Source organism: Carcharodon carcharias, chromosome 21 (assembly GCF_017639515.1).
Source record: "Carcharodon carcharias isolate sCarCar2 chromosome 21, sCarCar2.pri, whole genome shotgun sequence".
In the NCBI taxonomy this organism is placed as follows: domain Eukaryota; kingdom Metazoa; phylum Chordata; class Chondrichthyes; order Lamniformes; family Lamnidae; genus Carcharodon; species Carcharodon carcharias.
This window is the reverse complement of record NC_054487.1, coordinates 60,673,982-60,692,088: the sequence shown is the minus strand read 5'-3', so window position 1 is coordinate 60,692,088 and position 18,107 is coordinate 60,673,982. Positions and strand designations below refer to the sequence as shown.

General features: G+C 39.1%; 1 protein-coding gene across 2 annotated transcripts in view; it reads left to right on the top strand.

Annotated features, from left to right (window-relative positions):
- Positions 1 to 18,107, top strand: part of nup107 (nucleoporin 107) — a 55,491-nt gene that overhangs the window by 21,687 nt on the left and 15,697 nt on the right. For both annotated transcript variants that reach the window (XM_041216257.1, XM_041216258.1), the window contains exons 8-15: positions 6,601 to 6,649; positions 10,544 to 10,615; positions 15,191 to 15,279; positions 16,024 to 16,099; positions 16,326 to 16,439; positions 16,536 to 16,626; positions 16,725 to 16,801; positions 17,949 to 18,008. In XM_041216257.1, coding sequence (XP_041072191.1) covers positions 6,601 to 6,649; positions 10,544 to 10,615; positions 15,191 to 15,279; positions 16,024 to 16,099; positions 16,326 to 16,439; positions 16,536 to 16,626; positions 16,725 to 16,801; positions 17,949 to 18,008 — 628 coding nt within the window. The remainder of the gene's footprint in view (positions 1 to 6,600; positions 6,650 to 10,543; positions 10,616 to 15,190; positions 15,280 to 16,023; positions 16,100 to 16,325; positions 16,440 to 16,535; positions 16,627 to 16,724; positions 16,802 to 17,948; positions 18,009 to 18,107) is intronic.

Sequence of the window (18,107 nt, the reverse complement as noted above, 5' to 3'; positions counted from 1 at the left end):
ACCATTAGAAGGAAGGTGTCGCAGGGAGCAGACATGGGAAGGGGGACAGGTAGAGGTCCCAAAAGAAAGTCCAAGGCAGGGACAAAGACCGGGATCAGAAACAGCTCCCAGAAGACAGTCCCAGGGAAGGGCCAAAGACAGAGCTCAGAAACAGATCCTGTTGAGTAAAGTTGAGAGAAAAGAGCAAAGAAGAAGGCTCCGAGTTAAAGAGAGGGCTCCAGGTAGCAGACTTGAAGCAAAGTGGGCTCGAGAGGAGCACAGAAAGTACGAGAGGGCAGCCAAAGGTTGGTGACTCCGTGCTGCGGGGGTCATAAAGGCACAGGTATGCTTTGGAGCATTGGTGTTCTGCTTCGCACAGTCTAAGATCAGAAAGCGTGCTTGGAAGGTGAAGCTTAAGTGTACTTGGAGACCCGGGGGAAAGGAATCTCAGATGAGATTGAAACCCTGGAGGTGAATCCTTGTTGAGGCTATCCAAGTGGGAGCGACATTTGAAGATAATTCCCTTGTGGGAAAGACAAAGTTTCAGCAAGACTAGTTGGTTCACAATGTGACAAATGTCTGGGTTGATTGTTGAGAAATTTGTGGATTCTGCTTTGGTGGCATCTGTCATTTACTTTGGAGTGTCTCGTGTCTGACCACAGTTTGCCTGTTAATTCACAAACCTCACGCTTACCCTGAATAGTAGTGTGGAAGACTGATATTGTAAATTGTTTTATTTGTATGCGTCTGTAAAGATATTGCTGGGGTAAAGGAATAGTATGATTTGAATCATTCTTGTGTTGGTATTGAGATCTTACCAACCTTTATTTTTGTCTGGTGAAATATAGTTCATTTTAATTGTTTAATAAATGTTTTATTTTTTGTGTTAGAGGTTCACCAGCAGACTCCTGTGAGTTTGTTCAGTAGCTTTCCTCCATGGCTTCTTAAAAAAAAGTGTTAGGATCTATCAAGCCATGTTTCATTCTGGGACCTGACTTGCCCAGTATTGAAATCATCTGGGATCTAACACTCATAAGTGGCAAGTAATATTTGTGCCACATCAGTGCCAGGCAATGACCATCTCCAACAAGAGAGAACCTAACCATTTCCCCATGACATTCAATTACATTACCATTGCTAAATCCCACACTAACCCTGGGGCGGGGTTACCAATGGCCAGAAATTGAACTGGACCAGCCATATAAATACTGTAGCTGCAATAGCAGGTCAGAGGCTGGGAGTTCTGCAGTGAGTCGTCTTCTTTGAGACTGAGAATGACTTTCTTCCACTCCAGGGTTGTGGGCCTTGGGGTGAGTAAAAATCCAATGCTGGATCCACACACTCTGCCATAGGTGGGGCAGTGTTTGATAAGGCGGGTAGGTGGGATGCTTTGATTTTGGTACGCTCCTTCCGCTGTTTGCACTTGGCCTCTATCTGGGCTTGTCGGAGGCATTCAACATGGTTGGCACCTTCGCTGATGCTGCTTCTCCAGTTTGGGTGGTCTGGAGCAAGAGATTCCCACAAATCAATGGGGATGTTGCAGTTTTCAGGGAGGCTTTGAGGACATTCCTGAAACATTTCCTCTGCCCTCTTCGTAATTGTTTGCCATGACTAACTCGGAATAAAGAGCTTGTTTTGGGAGTCTTGTGTCAGGCAAGTGGATGATGTGGCCTGCTCAGCATAGCTGATTAACCATAAACCAATGCTTCAATACCAGGGGTGTTGAACTGAGAGAGAGGACACTGATATTGGAGTGCTTATCCTGCTGTTGAATTTGCAGGATTTTGCAAAGGCATTGCTGATGATATTTCTCCAGGGATTTAAAGTGTCTGCTGTATGTCATCCAACTCTGACTCTCAGGAGGACAGGTAGTACTGTAGACCATGACCTTGGGGCCAGGTTAGAGGCCTTTGTCATCAAATGCTTGAGTAACCACCTCCTGACTCTCAAAGCCTGTCTACTATCTATACGGCTAAAGTCAGGAGTGTATTGGAATACCCTCCACTTGTCTGGATCAGTGCAGCTCCAACAAAACTCTAGAGTTCGATGCAATCCAGGATAAAGCAACCGCTTAATTGACACCCCATCCAGCACCTTAAAATTTAACTCCATCCACCACCGACATACAGTGGCATCAGTGTGTACTATCTACAAGGTGCACTGCAGCAACTCACCAAGGCTCCTTCGACAGCACCTTCCAAATCCACGATGGATAAAGGCAGCAGATGCATGGGAACACCATCACTTGCAAGTTTCCCTCCAAGATGCACACCATCCTGACTTGGAATTATATTGCGATTCCTTCACTGTTACTGGGTCAAAATCCTGGAACTCCCTGCCTAACAGTATTGTGGGTGTACCTACACCACATGGACTGCAGCGATTCAAGAAGGCAGCTCACCATCATCATCTCGAGGGCAAATAGGGATGGGCGATAAGTGCTGGCCTAGCTGGTGGTTCCCACATCCCATGAAATAATTAAGAAGAACCATGCTTGATTGTGCAGTGCTTGCATTGATCTTATAGGCAAACTCTTTGATATGATACAGGTGCTGTCACTTCGGAAGAGCTGTTATACTTTTATCATACTGCACAGGTTGCTATCAATTTTGACTTTTGTAAACAATTTTCATCAGTGAAGATAAAATGCTGATTGTGCAGTCCATTATACTCAGGTATCACTAGGATTCTGCTTGTTTTGGTACTGGTTTTAGAATTGTTGATACTGTTTTTAGGGCTTACAAATAGTTGCTCTACATTTTTCCCTTTTTGCTGCCATTTGTGTTACACTGTCAGCAGATTAATGCATTTTACTCAACTGTCATTAATATCAGTATAATTTGTAAATGAATCTTGACTAGCTGTGATTTGTATGATGGGATTTCTGTTATGATATTGAACCTCTTTTAAATTGTTATTGCACAATTTGATTAAACTACATTTTATCTTGCCTTGAACCAAAGATTCTTCAGTTTGCTTCATCTGGAGTCTAGAGCTTTGGTCTATTGTAACCACTGGTGACAATCCAAACCAAATTGCTGCATGTTTTCTGCATGTTCCTGTGACATCTACAAGCCCCAAGCAGTTTATATGTAACGGCCAGACCAGGGTCTCGAGGGCTGTTCATGTTTCGTTTCTTTCAATCTTTCCTCTGAACTAGAAAGGACTTTTTAATTGAAAGGGAATGGAACAAAGCCTGAAACTTTCATTTTTAAAACTGTAAAAGTGATCTGCCACTTTTCACATTCATACTTGAAATGCCATGGTGAATACTGGCCAATGGCGCATAGTGAATGACTGTATGTTATAGATATTGATGTAGAAGTTGGTATGGTTGATATTACTGTGGTGTGCATTACAGTGCTGTCCTAAGATTTGATGCCATTCACAAAATGGCAGAAGTAGCTTGACCAATGAATGAAATGTTACCACATCAGAGCTATGCTATAGGTCTGCGATTAAATAAAAATTTTCAAGGCGTCTAATTGTGAACGGGTCATAAATCTACCTTTATGAAGTTAAATTATTTTTATGCTCTGTTTATTTCTCAGATCTTATCAGCTTGTATTGATAAACTGGAAAATGGCCTGCAAGTTTCATTGCTCTGCGATTTCATTGGAAAAACATTTGTAGAAACAAAAATCTCATTTTCGTTGAGCTCCTTTATTATTGGGAAGCATATTTTGTGCAATAAAGAAAGAGCTTAAATGTATATCGTGTCTATTACAATTGCAGGATTTCTCAAAGTGCTTCACAGCCATTGAAGTACATTTACAGTGTAGTCATTGATATTATATAGGGAAATTCAGCAATATGTGATGTTGCTATTTGGTGCTTTTGAGTTGTATTACAATTGTGTGACTGCATGCTGAAAGACCAGTTGTGGCTCACTTGGTAGCACTCTTGTCTCTGAGTCAGAGATTATGGGTTCAATTCTACTCAAGGACTAGAGGACAATAATCTAAACTGAGACTGCAGTACCGAGGGAATGCTGCATCGTCGGAGATGCTGTCTTCCAGGTGAGACATTAAACTGAGGCCCTGTCTTCCCTCAGGTGGATGTAAGAGATCCCATGACAATATTTTGAAGAAGAGCAGGGGAGTTATCCCTGGTGACCTGGCCAATATTTATTATTCAGTCAACATCACTAAAAACAGATTTATTTCATTGCTGGTTGTTGTGCGCAAATTATCTGATGTGTTTCCTATGTTACAACAGTGACTACGTTTCAAAAGTTAAGGAAAGCATCAATCTTGAGGAGAAAGCATATAACTTTGTATGGATGAGTGGCAGGTCAGATGATTGATCAGAATATAAAGAACGGCAGAGAATGACTGAAAGGTTAATCAGGAGAGAGAAATTAAGGCATGAGAGGAAGCTAGCTAGAAAAACAGATAGCAAGAGTTTCTACAGATATTTAAACAGGAAAAGGAATAGGTAAAGTGAGTGTTGGCCATCTCGAGAGTGAGAATGGGGGATTAATAGTAGAAAATAAGGAAATGACGGATGAAATGAGCAAATATTTTGATTCTATCTTCACTATAGAAGATGCAAAAAAAATTCCATTAATAGCTGGAAGGGAGAGAGGAACTTGGTGAAATTACAGTCACTAGGGAAGTGGCTCTGAGCAAACTGATGGAGCTGTGGGCTGACAATCTTGGGTTCTGATGGGCTTCATTCTAGGGTCTTAAAAGAGTTAGCTAATGAGGTAGTGGATGTGTTGGTGTTAATTTTCCAACATTTGCTAGATTCTAGAAAGGTTCCAGCAGACTGGAAAGTAGCAAATATAACCCCTCTATTCAAGGAGAGAGGCAGAAAACAGGAAACTATAGGCTAGTTAGCTTGACGTGGGAAAGTTGTTAGAAACAATCATTAAGGATATTATAGCTGGGCCCTTAGAAAAATTCAAGGCAATTGGGAAGAGTCAGCATGGTTTTGTGAAAGGGAAATCATGTTTAACCAATTTGTCGGAGTTCTTTGAAGGAGTAACATGCGCTGTGGCTAAAGGGGAGCCCGTAGATGTACATACTTGGATTTCCAGAAGGCATTTGATAAAGTACCACATCAAAGGCCATTGCTGCAAATAAAAGCTTATGGTGTACGGGGTAACATATTAGCATGGATAGAAGATTGGCTGATTGGCAGAAATGGGTCTTTTTCTGATTGGCAGGATGTGAAGAGTGGAATCCTGCAGCTGTCTGCGCTGGGGCCTGAGCTTTTTACAATTTATATTAATGACTTAGAGCGAAGGCATGGTAGCTAAATTTTGCAGGTGACAAAGATGGGTAGGAAAGTATATTGCAAAGAGGACATGAGGTTGCAGATGGATATAGATAGGTTGAGTAAATGGGCAAAAATCTGGCGGGTGGAGTATAATATAGAAAAATGTGTAGTTGTTCACTTTGGCGGGAAGAACAAAAAAGCAGATTACTACTTAAACAGAGAACGACTGTAGAATTCCGAGGTGCAGAGGGATCTGGTTGTTCTAGTGCATAAGTCACAAAAGGGTGACTATGCAGGTACACCAGGTAATTAAGAAGGCTAATGGCATGCTATCCTTTATTACAAGAAGAATTGAACATTTAGAATGTCATGGTTCAGTTTTACAGGACATTGGTGAGATCACACCTCGAATAGTGTGTGCAATTTTGGTCATCTCATTTAAGGAAGGATGCAAATGCTTGGAGGTGGTTCAGTGGAGGTTTACCTGATTAATACCTGGAATGAACGGGCTGTCTTATGAGAAAAGGTTGGACAGACTTAAGAACGTAACATAAGAACTAGGAGCAGGAGTAGGCAATTCAGCCCCTCGAGCCTGCACTGCCATTCAATATGATCATGGCTGATTGCATTTTGGCCTCAACTCCAATTTCCTGCCCTCTCCCCATAACCTTTCAACCTATTACTAATTAAAAATCTGTCTATCTCCTCCTTAAATTTATTCAGCGTCCACTGCACTCCTGAGCTAGTGAATTCCACAGATTCACGACCCTTTTGAGAAAAGTAATTCCTCCTCATCTCTGATTTAAATCTACCACCCCTTAGCCTAAAACTATGGCCTCTTGTTCTAGAATACCCCAGAAGGGGAAACAGCTGCTCCACGTCTACTTTGTCTATCCCCTTTAGCATTTTATATACCTCAATTAGATATTTATTTATAGAGCGCCTTGCATAACCGCTTTTAAGTCAATACGAACATACAAAATAGGAGAAGGCGGCTATTTGGTGCCTCGCACCTGCTCCATCACTCGATCATGGCTGATCTGTTTGTTTCGAATTCCACATTCCCATCAGTGACAACATCTGGTATTAGAGCTATTACCATTTTCATGGTGAAAAGGTTGACTTTTAAAAAGTTGGCAGAAAAGATGAGTTAAATGTAAAGAGTGAATGTGCAAGGAAAAAACTCAGGTAAAAGAATGAGAGAATAATCTGCCTCAAATCCTCACATTTATGATTGCTACAACTTCTGACTTGTGGTCTGGATCAGTATTGCACAGAAATAATTTTGGTTCTGAGTACATTGACATATAATGGCTGTAAGAAGTTATTGCACTTTTTAAAAATAAAAGTAAATCTGCATTTTTCCTAACTGATTTTGTTTGCTATGTTATTTTATAGGGATAGGATTGAATCTGGTGTGGAGGAGGGGATGATGTTTGAAGTAGCTGTAAGTATTATTAGTTCAGGGATGTAATGAAATTATTTGTAATTGTCTAGCAAGCATTATTGATTGTAAAGACTACTTGTTATTTCTTGGTTAACCTCTTTTTCCCCATGCATCAATAAGGACAGCATGGCCAAACTATAAAATTAAAGGCTCACTAGTTTGACTTTAGTGATAGGCAAGTTGCTGGCAGAGACCATTAGCAATAATCACCTGCACAGAGATGGGGGTTATTGGAGACTCTGAACCAACATCTGTGATTTTTTTTCTTTGTGCTGTGCATGACCTATTAATTAATTAATTTTTTTTTTTTGCATGGCCAAGCTGTGTGGTAACTTTAAAGCCGCGAACTTGTGCTTGGCTTGCATAGGAACTTCCAGGTTGCTGTGTAGCTTGGAGGGAACATTGCTCTCAACTAGTGTTCCCTCTAAGCTGTGCAGGTACTTTGTCACTAACAATCATGAAGGCACCATCCAGGCTGCTTTCAAGCGGTCCCCCTTAAGATATACCATGTATTTGAGGCCATGCAAAACAAATTAAAGGTACCACACACTGTGCCTGTATAATTCAGTGAAGAAAATTTTAGAAGGATTGATGCTCTCAACCCTGTGTCACTTTTATGTGTGTGTATTGTCTGAAACAGGTGTGTCAAACAAATGGCTGATGATACAGTTTAATACAGCTAGCATGTGCGCTGCTGAAGGTGCCATTATGTCTTGGAATGAAGCAACCCTTATGGACTTTGTACCACAGCAGCCTCTGCTTCTTCATGCACTATAGAAAGAAACTTGTATTTAAAGAAATTTTCCTCATGTTTCTCAGCTGCTCCACTTTAGACCACTGTCGAATTCAGGATCTTTCTTGGTAAATGCATGAGAAATTAAGTGGAGCATGCACCATGTAAGCTTCATTTTCCTACAAAGGCCTAAAATGGGTAGCTGAGGAAATGGTAGAGTGTTTTTCTTTTACATGATTCTTACTGTAAACTGTCATGAAGCAGGAGCTGCTGAGGTGCGAAGTTTAAAAGATACAGAACCCTCTTTACATATTTAAATTGATCCAACTGTAATTTGAGGCAACTACCGAAGATGCCTAAAAATGTTGCAAATGAATATGAAAGCAGCTGTGCTATTGGTTCAGGATCTCTCACTCAGAAATTGGTATACATGACACACATTCTACACTCAGAAAAACTGCAGGGCACATGCCAATTTCTACCCCATTGTGTCCAGATATTTACTGCTGAATGTGGCCTCGTGAAGTGTCAGGCCCACAGTGCAAATTGAATTGGATGCCTGTGATCTAGAACTACAAATCAAAAGGAAATATCTGGAATATTATTCTATACTATACTAGATAGAGTTATGGTGAGGGGATAAAATAAGAATAGAAGAGAAATAAAACATGAAAAAATTAACAAAACTAATAGTATATGAAGCTCTGAAGAAGAGTCTTATGGACTCAACATTAACTCTGTTTCTCTTCTCCACAGATGCTGCCACACCTGCTGAATTTTTCCAACATTTTCTGATTTTTATTTCAGATTTCCAGCATCTGCAGTATTTTGCTTTTAAAATAGTCATAGAGTCATAGAGGTCTGCAGCACAGAAAAAGGCCCTTCGGCCCAATGAGTCTGCGCCTGTCAAACAAGTACCTAACTACTCTAATCGCATTTTCCAGCACTTGGCCCATAGCCTTGTATACCATGGCATCGCAAGTGCACATCCAAATACTTCTTATATGTTATGAAGGATTCTGCCTCTACCACCCTTTCAGGCAGTGAGTTCCAGATTCCCACCACCCTCTGGGGGAAAAAATTCTTCCTCACATCTCCTCTAAACCTCCTGTTCCTTACCTTAAATCTATGCCCCCTGGTTATTGATCCCTCCGCCAAGAGGAAAAGTTCCTTCCTGTCTACCCTATCATTGCACCTCATAATTTTATACACCTCAATCTTGTACCCCCTCAATCTCCTCTGCTCCAGGGAAAATAATCCCAGTCTATCCAATCTCTCCAGCCCAGGCAACATCTATATGAAATGTATTTGTAAATTCAAAAAATTATGCATTGAAGAAGCATAATATAATGAATTAAATTTAAATCAGACAGTAAGACAATTCATTTAAATTCTGCTGCAGCTTATTTTGTCCACTCTACATAAAAGACTAAGTCTGAGAGTAAAAGCAAATTAATAACTAGACAAGATTCAAATTGTTGATGCCAGTTAAATGCATGCCTTGCTTAATACTTCTGCTTTAACCAATAAAATGCAATACAGTTGTTATAACCAGGATGGGAGGAGTGCACGAATTACCAAGTCCTGCTATTCCACAGGCTGTACCATTAATTTAAATGTTTAATTTTCTCACCAAAATGGTCAATTATGCATCTATGCCTCTAGCACCCAAAAGAAAAGAGACACTGATCAGGCCTCTTTCAAAACTCAAAGATTAATTTATTTTAAAACACAGCTTCTTTTAATGGATTGCAAATACTGGTTAATGCACAATCTATCTTTTGCTAAAGAATTTCCCCAGTGCATGCACGCACAGACAAATAAAGGACAAACTGTCTCCCTGCAGAGACGGGCTTTGGAGGATGGGTGTTATGCAGGGTCTTCATGCTGTCGACCTGGAGTTCTCTTGTGTGAAGACGGGCAACTGGTTCCAGTGGATGCCTGGAAATTCTCCCCAATAGTCTCAGCTTTGCAGGTCCAAATGCAGACTGGTTACACTCAGATGAGGGTTCTCTGGCTACAGGTTGATGGTCACCCACAATTTTAAGCAAGGTAGAGAGAGAGAACCAGTCAAGTTAGCCTCCTTTTCTCAGCTTGTTCTCCAAGGCTGCCTTCAAAACAAGGAGGTTCACAACCTAAGTTTTTTTCCTCTCTAATGTGATTGCTTTTTTTGTCTCCCAGCTTTTCAATAATTAAAAATGCTTTGCAGTTCAACACAAACAAATAACTCCTTTTCAAGTACAATATAAGCCAGGTGATTTCTTGGAAGAGGCCTACTTGTTGACTGTTCCAAGGTGACTTATGACCTTTTTAAAAAAAAAAAATTAAAAATCCCAGGTTAGCATCTACATGTCCAGATCATGCCAAATCCTTCTATTTTGTAAATAAAACGTCAGTCTTAACAGATATAATTCTAACAATGTGAATACATGAACTGCATTGTTCCTGATTTAAAATTTTTTCTTTGTTTGCACTAAATAGTAGCAATTGAATATTAAATAATCAGCAGTTAGTAGGTGGAGTTACAAAGTGGGAAGATTTGGGTTTATCCTTACTATCTCCAATATAACCTTCAATCTTGACCATATGGCTTTCTCTAGATAGAAGTGTTAGAGTGGATTGATATTCCTTTTCTGGTTTATGGTCCATAATCCAGGAGGTCTAGAAGGTAGGGGAGGGACAAAAATAATTACCTTTGTGTAAGAAGCCTTTGCTTCTATTTAAGCTAAATTATTAAATTAATGATGAAATGGGTTTTTGGTTACAAAGATGAGTATTTGTATATGGTTTAACTTTATAGAAATCTTAAATCAAGCTTAATTGTGACACAATCTACTTGCATCAAGATTTAGTTGTACTAATTAACCACAAAGTTCACTATCTAAAACTTTTATCCATTGGTGTTGAAGGGAAGGAAGGCTAAAAATGTTCATTTGTGGAAGACGTATTTTCTGATCTTTTTTATACTTGAAAAATATGTTCTTTCTGTTGACCACTTCTGAATCCTTTCACGTGATAGGGACAAACTAATGCTCTGTCTTGTAGTAATTGAGACCCCTGGTGAAATGTGTAATGGTATAGGTGGAATAATCTAGCATACGGAACATTCGGAATTTTTTTAAAAAATAATTTATATTTCATGATAAAACATCTTTTTGCAGGCTCCAAATGCCACTGAAAAGACCATTGTAGAAATGCTTTTCCAACGGGATTCACTGATACGACAGAGCCAGGTACTATTGTGTTATTTACAAATCAGAAATGTTGTATATCTCAATATTTGAAAAACTTATCCTATAACTTTTGAAGGTATTTTTTGAAAGGCTTGAATATATTTTGCACTAAATTTTCAATATAGTTAATCAAGCATTTGGATACTGGAATGTTTTAATCCAGTTAAATAAAATGCATCTGAAAACTTGCACCTCAGTAATGCCAAATCTGTGATGTGCACCATTAATACAGGTAGCTATGGTATGAGTGCTGTATTATTACTTGTTTAAAGCTATGATTTGCTGGGACTTCAGCGCCACTTCACTTTTATATCTCGCAGATGGTAATCATAATGGCTCACCTCTATTAACATTAATGACTATTGCAAAGTTGCTGCCTCTGAGCTGTTCATTACATTGCTTTCACTTAGAGGGAAAAGCAAAAGCGTTGGAGACAAAAGTTGTGGACATGTATTTGAATCATAGAATCACGCAGTGCAGAAGAGGCCCATCAAGTCTGCACTGATACGTGTGAAACACCTGATCTACTTGCCTACCTAATCCCATTTACTTGGCCCATAGCCTTGTCAAAGGCTTTGCTGAAATCCATATAAACTACATCAACTGCACAACCCTTATCTACACATGTGGTCACCTTCTCAAAAAATTCAATCAGATTTTTAGGCATGATCTCCCTCTGACAAAGCCTTGCTGACTATCCCTGATCAAACCTTGCCTCTCCAAGTGGAGATAGATTCTCTCAATTTGAGGAAGCATGTTTTATTTCCAAAGGCTTTGGGAGCTTTTTCAGAGCTTTATTGGGCTCATACACACTCTTGCCTATTGACCAAAATTAACATGTAATCCTTTCAATGTTCATCCTTTGAGGTGAAAATAATCATGTTCATTATTAAGGGTTTTTGGCAGGGTTCCAGTGGATATCTAGGTAACTGCTAAGGCTGATTTGCCCCTGGAAGTTCTGCAGATTGGACAGGATACCTCAGACGATTGTGTTTTAGATGAGTTGTTGGTTCGGGATTCCTCTCCTTGCGCTTCTCTTTTCCTCTGATATGTGCTTGCTTTCGAAAGAGGCTGCACCTTTTTTTTTCATTGGTTGCACCAAGTGTAGCAATCCTGGCGATCCTCAGCCAGTACTTGAAGTCAATGTCAAATCTACTAAGTGAAACTTTCAGAGTGTCCTTATAGTACTTCCTTTGACTGCCATGAGGGTGCACCCAGACTCGGGCTCCCCATAGAAGATTCACTTTGGTAAGCAAGTGTCAGGGATCCTGGCTACATGACCAACCCAACTCAGTTGTGACTGTCTCGATACGGTGTGGATTCTTGGCTTGCCAACAAGGGTGAGCACCTCAATATCTGGTATTTTGTCCTGTCATCTGATCTTCAGAAGCTTCCATAGGCAGCTCAAGTGAAAGTGGTTGAGCTTTGCGTGATGCTGGTGTACATTCCAAGTCCTGCATTCGTAGAACAGAATGGGTAGGACTATTGCCCTTACATTTTGTTTGGTGGGCAGACTTAACTCCTCTTCATTCCTAGACTGATGTTCAAAGTCAGCTGAAGGCTACACTTACTTTGGCAATTCTTGCATGTATCTTGTTGATTATACTTGCCATAGAGGGAGTGCAGCGAAGCTTCACCAGACTAATCTATCCAGCTTTATCTGTCCCACCCACCTTAAACAATATATATTTCACCACATTTTTGCTTCTCTTTGGTCTGAAGAAGAGTCATACAGACTCTAAAAGTTAACGCTGTCTTTCTCTCCACAGATGCTGTCAAACCTGAGTTTTTCCAGCTATTTTTGTTTTTGGTTCACCAGACTAATTCCTGGGATGGCAGGATTGTCATATGAGGAGAGATTGGGTTGACTAGGCCTGTATTCACTGGAGATTAGAAGAATGAGAGGGGACCTCATTGAAATGTATAAAATTCTGACAGGACTGAACAGATGCAAGGATGATGTTTCCTCTGGCTGGGAGGTCTAGAACAAGGGGTCACAGTCTCAGGATACGGAGTAGGCCATTTAGGACTGAGATGGGGAGAAACTTCTTCACTGAGGGTGGTGAACCTATGGAATTCTCTACCACAGAAGGAGGCCAAGTCACTGAATATATTTAAGAAGGAAATAGTTAGATTTCTAGACTCTCAAAAGCGTCAAGGGTATGAGGAGAGTGCGGGAGAATGGTATTGAGATAGAGGATTAGCCATGATATTGAATGGTGGAGCAGGCTTGCAGGGCCAAATGACCTACTCCTCCTGTTGTCTATTTTTCTATATTGTTGGTGTAGACAGCTCAAGAGAGTGTGCTGTCAAAATAAATGAACTTGTCCATTGCTGACAGGCTCTGGTCATGAACTGAAACCATTGACTTGAGATAGGGCTTTCCTGGAACAGGCTGGTACATTACCTCAGTTTTTTTCATGCTGTTCACAAGGCTGAAGTTGTTGCATCCATTGGAGAGCCAGTCCATGCTATGTTGCAAGTTCAACTTGGAACCGGCAGCAAGTGCACAGTCATGGGGCAAGCAGGAAATCGCAAAGTATGTCCTAGGAGACCTTGGTCTTTTCCTGGTGTTGTCTCAGAGAAGCTTCTCATCCATGTGATATGTGATTTTGATTCTAGGTTCACCATCATGGATGGCACATAATAAACATTATTGGGAGATGTTCTTAGTGATCCACATCTCTCCCTTAAGATTTGGACTTTGGAATCAGCCTGATCCTATCTCTGAGCTCAGCATTTTATGAAGTCAGTATAGGTCATTTTAATGCTAGCAACTTAAAACCTTGTCATTAAACCAATTTGTTACATGATCTGACGTGCGGATGGAGCTACAACTAGGTAACAATGGGGTCCTGTTGGGCCTATAGTTGAGCACGATGTGATGTACCTCTGGCTCATGCTTGCTGAAGTTTCAGGTAGAACTGTCCACTTCACTGACAGTTTTGATTGTAGAGAGAAAAAGATCCAGTGGGTTGTAAAGATCTGACCAAGTGGGTCTTTTAAGCCTAACCCTTTTCCAGATGCTGGCATATTCTCGAAAGGATTCTGGCATACAAAATAAAATCTGAAATTTAAAAATGCTATTTTTGCAAATTTGACTCATTACATTTCATTGATGGTAGATGTGGCAATTGGAATTTTTAATTTGTGAATGGTATCTCTACTGAGGGTCATACCAAAAAAGGACCAGTTACAAAACTCTTCTAATTTTAACACCTGAAAAGAGATTGTGAATTCATACAAGTTAATGCAAAAAGATGGAGAAGACATGCTACTTGAGACCCAAGGGATTGAATGAAGACTTCAGTAATCTCTATTGTAATATATTTGTCTGTCTTGATTAAAAATCCATGGACTGTATGTGGATGATAGTCTATTTAGATAGAGCTGTCTGCTTAAAATCACAATTGTTTACAACTGTGTAAGCAGCAAATCAGAATTTCTGACTTTTTGAATATGTGAAGCACAGTGACTGTCTCCAGTGACAAGATTTGACCTTAAAATGTAAGACAATGCAATTAAAATAGTTAGTACTGTAATATCATCATAGTCTAACCTAACAGCATAACTAAAATTTTAGTTGTCTTGTTTAATAAATAAGCAAGTAAATCTGTTCTATATTCTGCTCCTTCATCCTCTGATGAGAGCTACTTTGGGACAGGATCAGATCATTGACTTATCAGCCATGTTGCTACAGATTCAGGGTAAATCAACATGCTGCATATTATAATCAGTTTTCCAGTAGATTGTGGTGTAAATTTGCCAGTGGACAATTGGGAAGTACAATGATCTAATTTGTGATGTTTGTCATCAGTATCATATTTGCAGTGAATTCCATTTCATTATGTCATCATGTTATTTCATCAGAATTTTTTCCTTTATTCTTTCATGGGATGTGTGCATCACTGGCAAGGCCAGCATTTGTTGCCCACCCCGAATTAACCTTGAACTCAGTGGTTTGCTAGGCCATCACAGAAGGCAGTTAAGAATCAACCACAATTCTGTGGGTCTGGAGTCATATGTAGGCCAGACCAGGTAAAATGGCAGATTTCCTTCCCTAAAGGACATTAGTGAACCAGATGGGTTTTTACAACAATTGATGATAGTTGTCATGGATCACCATTACTGTTACTAAACTAGCTTTATGTTCCAGATTTATTAATTCAATTTAATTTCTGCAAGCTGCCATGGTGGGATTTGAACCCATGTCCCCAGAGGATTAGTCTGGGTTTTTGGATTATTGGTCACAGTGACATTACCACTATGCCATCATCTGCCGCCCTTCCCCTCGCCACTTACATTGGTATGCAAATGTAATGCATACCTAAGACATTATTTTAGGTATGTAAGTATTTTGTCAACACAATTCCTCCAAGTTTATTTGCTTTTCTCAATTTTAGGTTGCAACTCTACTAGTAAAAATGGAAATGTGCTCTATAGAGTTTCACCCCCTTTTAGTAGAATTTTAATTCCATGACCTTCGTTCAGGTGTTTTGTCCAATATCCAGCAATTGAAGGATTTATTTTAGTTTCACTAACAAGCATGTTAACGTTTTATTTTTAACTCCACAGATCGTTGTAGACTGGTTAGAGAGTATAGCCAAAGATGAAGCTGGAAATTTTGCAGAGAACATTGAGTTTTATGCAAAATCTGTATACTGGTAAGAAGCAGAGGTTTTTTGTATGGGAGGGTGCATATACAAGGGAAGAAAATTAGATTGTTAGAAAAATCAAGATCTTTGTTTCAGGTTTGATCATTAATTGAACATTTGTAACCATCTCCTCTCATTGTTCTTCTATACTAACTTCTGATGTTTAAAGTCAATTTTCAAACACATTTCCCATGATGTCAGCCGCTGTAGGAATAGTTTTACATGGTATTTACAGCACAGAAATGGGCCATTCAGCCCAGCAGGTTTATGCCAGTGTTTCTGCTTCACATGAGCCTAGGCAGATAGCATACGATGGAATATTTTCAATAGTAAGTTAACTTCTCCCATGCTAAGATGCCAACAACATCTGCCTTGTCTGAAGTTTTACCAACTTCAATTACCTTAGTTTTTTTTTTCACATGCTTTGGATGCTATTTCATCAGTATATGGGTTCAAGTGCTTCCCAATTATAGTTCGGGCTGGACCTCTCATTTCTTGGATTGCATAGGTGGGAGGGTAGTGTTCAGCTGAAGTAACAGTTCACAGACAAATGGGCACCCGTGGACTATGGGGAGTGTTGATCATCTTGGAGAATAATCTATTTTCTGAGTCTCCCAACTTTGGAAAACATTACACAGTTAAATAGCTTTTAAGTTAATAAATGCAGAGAATTCAATGGAGGGACATTGTTAAGTAAAATGTTTGTCATAGTGCTTACTGTGTTTTTTCTGAACCCCATTATTTTCAACTTAGGGAAAATACATTACATGTATTAACACAACGGCGATTGGGTATCTCTGGATTTTCAAGGCAACTTGTGACTGAGCTGGTAATACAGTTTTATACTGCTTTTGCTGAAATTAGATCCAAAGATTTTTACTGAATAACTTAATTAAACAGGACTTAATATGATGAGCTAAATAAGATTTTGCTATGAGTTTAGAGTCACTTTAGCTTTGAACCGTCTCTACTACAGTTCAGCCTGTGTTTGAAATTTATGGTGACTGAGCTAAAAACAAAATTCTGACTATACTTTTCTTTCAATTTGCTCCAAGGATCCAGATGCTCCTATCAGGCAAAAAATGCCTCTTGCAGATTTGGATAGGGAAGATGATGCCAGATTTATGAAATATCTCTTTGCTCTTATTCGAGCTGGGATGACTGATGAGGTAAAATTGTCCTTTTATTTGTTACCTCATGAATACAGAAGTGTACACTGAGTATGAAAAATCCATGTACTTAGTAAATAATATAACACCCCTTAGGCTCAGCGATTGTGCAAAAGGTGTGGTCAGGCTTGGAGGGCTGCAACTCTGGAAGGCTGGAAACTGTACCATGATCCAAATCTTAATGGTGGTGAGTATACTATTCTAGAATGTTAATTGTCTATTAGTTATTCAAATGGTACAAATCATTGTTTGAAATGTTGAAATTGCTGTTTGGTCTGATTTCAGGAGCAATTCTTGAGCCTGTAGAGGGGAACCCAAACAGAGGTGTTTGGAAGGCTTGTTGCTGGAGGATGGCTGAAGATGTAAGCTAAGTACTAAATACGTTAGAAAATAAGTATAAAAAAATCTTGTGAACAGTTTATTAGCATTGAACCTCCAGCTTTTAAAAAAAAATCTAGTGGCTGCTTTCCACAAATGCAATAACATTTTGCTTAATTAAAAACAGTAATTTTTGTGCATGAAAGTGAAGAACAAATTGGTGATAAATTAATTTAAGTTTGAATTTGAATTTGCAATTTATGGCAAAGATGGTGGTCAGAATTTCCGGTTAGAATAATGCAATTTTCGATAGAAGTGAAATTTTAATTGGGTAGCTCTTAAAACTCTTTTATCTTTGGATCCACTATCTGTTTTGTTCAGAATTAACATGTTATTGATGAACTCGCCAGTGGAGGCCAGTTAATTTAAAGTGATCAGTTGTTCTTCTATCAATTGATTCCTTATGCTGTCCAACCTTGAACAACTTCACTGAGATTCATGCTTCATTGGGCTGCATAAGATTTATTTACTTGATGTAAGTTTATGTAAAGTTAGTAATTATAAATGGATGGAGGGAATTGTAATATATTGAAAATGGTAGTTTGTTTTCAAAAGTGTGTTGTGCTCTGAACAACTTGCTGTTGATCAGTCTAATTCATAATACAACAAGGGAAAGGTGATTGTTTCTTCCTACAGTACGCCAGGGGCAGCAAGCATCATTTACAGTAGTAGCCATGAGAGTGTATTGTGCTATAGTAGTGTTATTATGTGTTTGATCCACTTTGTAATCTCTGCTCTTCACTCCACTTGCTGGTTAGTCATTCTATCCATTATTGAACTAATGGATATCAATGCTATATTGAATTTATTTGTGGGAGGAAATGAGCAAGTTGTATAAGATGGCCTCTAACTCGCTCCCTGTTTAAAAACTTGAAGAACGAACAGTTCAGCAAAAATCTTGGAACCTAAAGTAGACTCTTTATTTTAACAGTAATTTAAATTGCTTATCTGTTGTATTGAATTTAATTAAAGTACACTGTACTTACTTTATAACGTTGAATTTAGGGAGAGGATCATTTTATAAAAATAGTTTTCATATGGGTCTTAATAAGGAAGCCATAAACATTGTTAAACAATTCATGGTTAATGTTTTTAGTAATATAGTGTGAATTCCCAAATTTGGTTTTATAGGAACAATTTAACAGATATGAGCGAGCAATCTACGCAGCCTTAAGTGGAAATCTCAAACAGGTAAAATATGCAAAATTTAATAATCTTCCCTTATAGATTCCAGTTCTTAAAGGAGTCCTTATAGAAAATACATAAATGTTGAAATATTTGTGTCCCTAC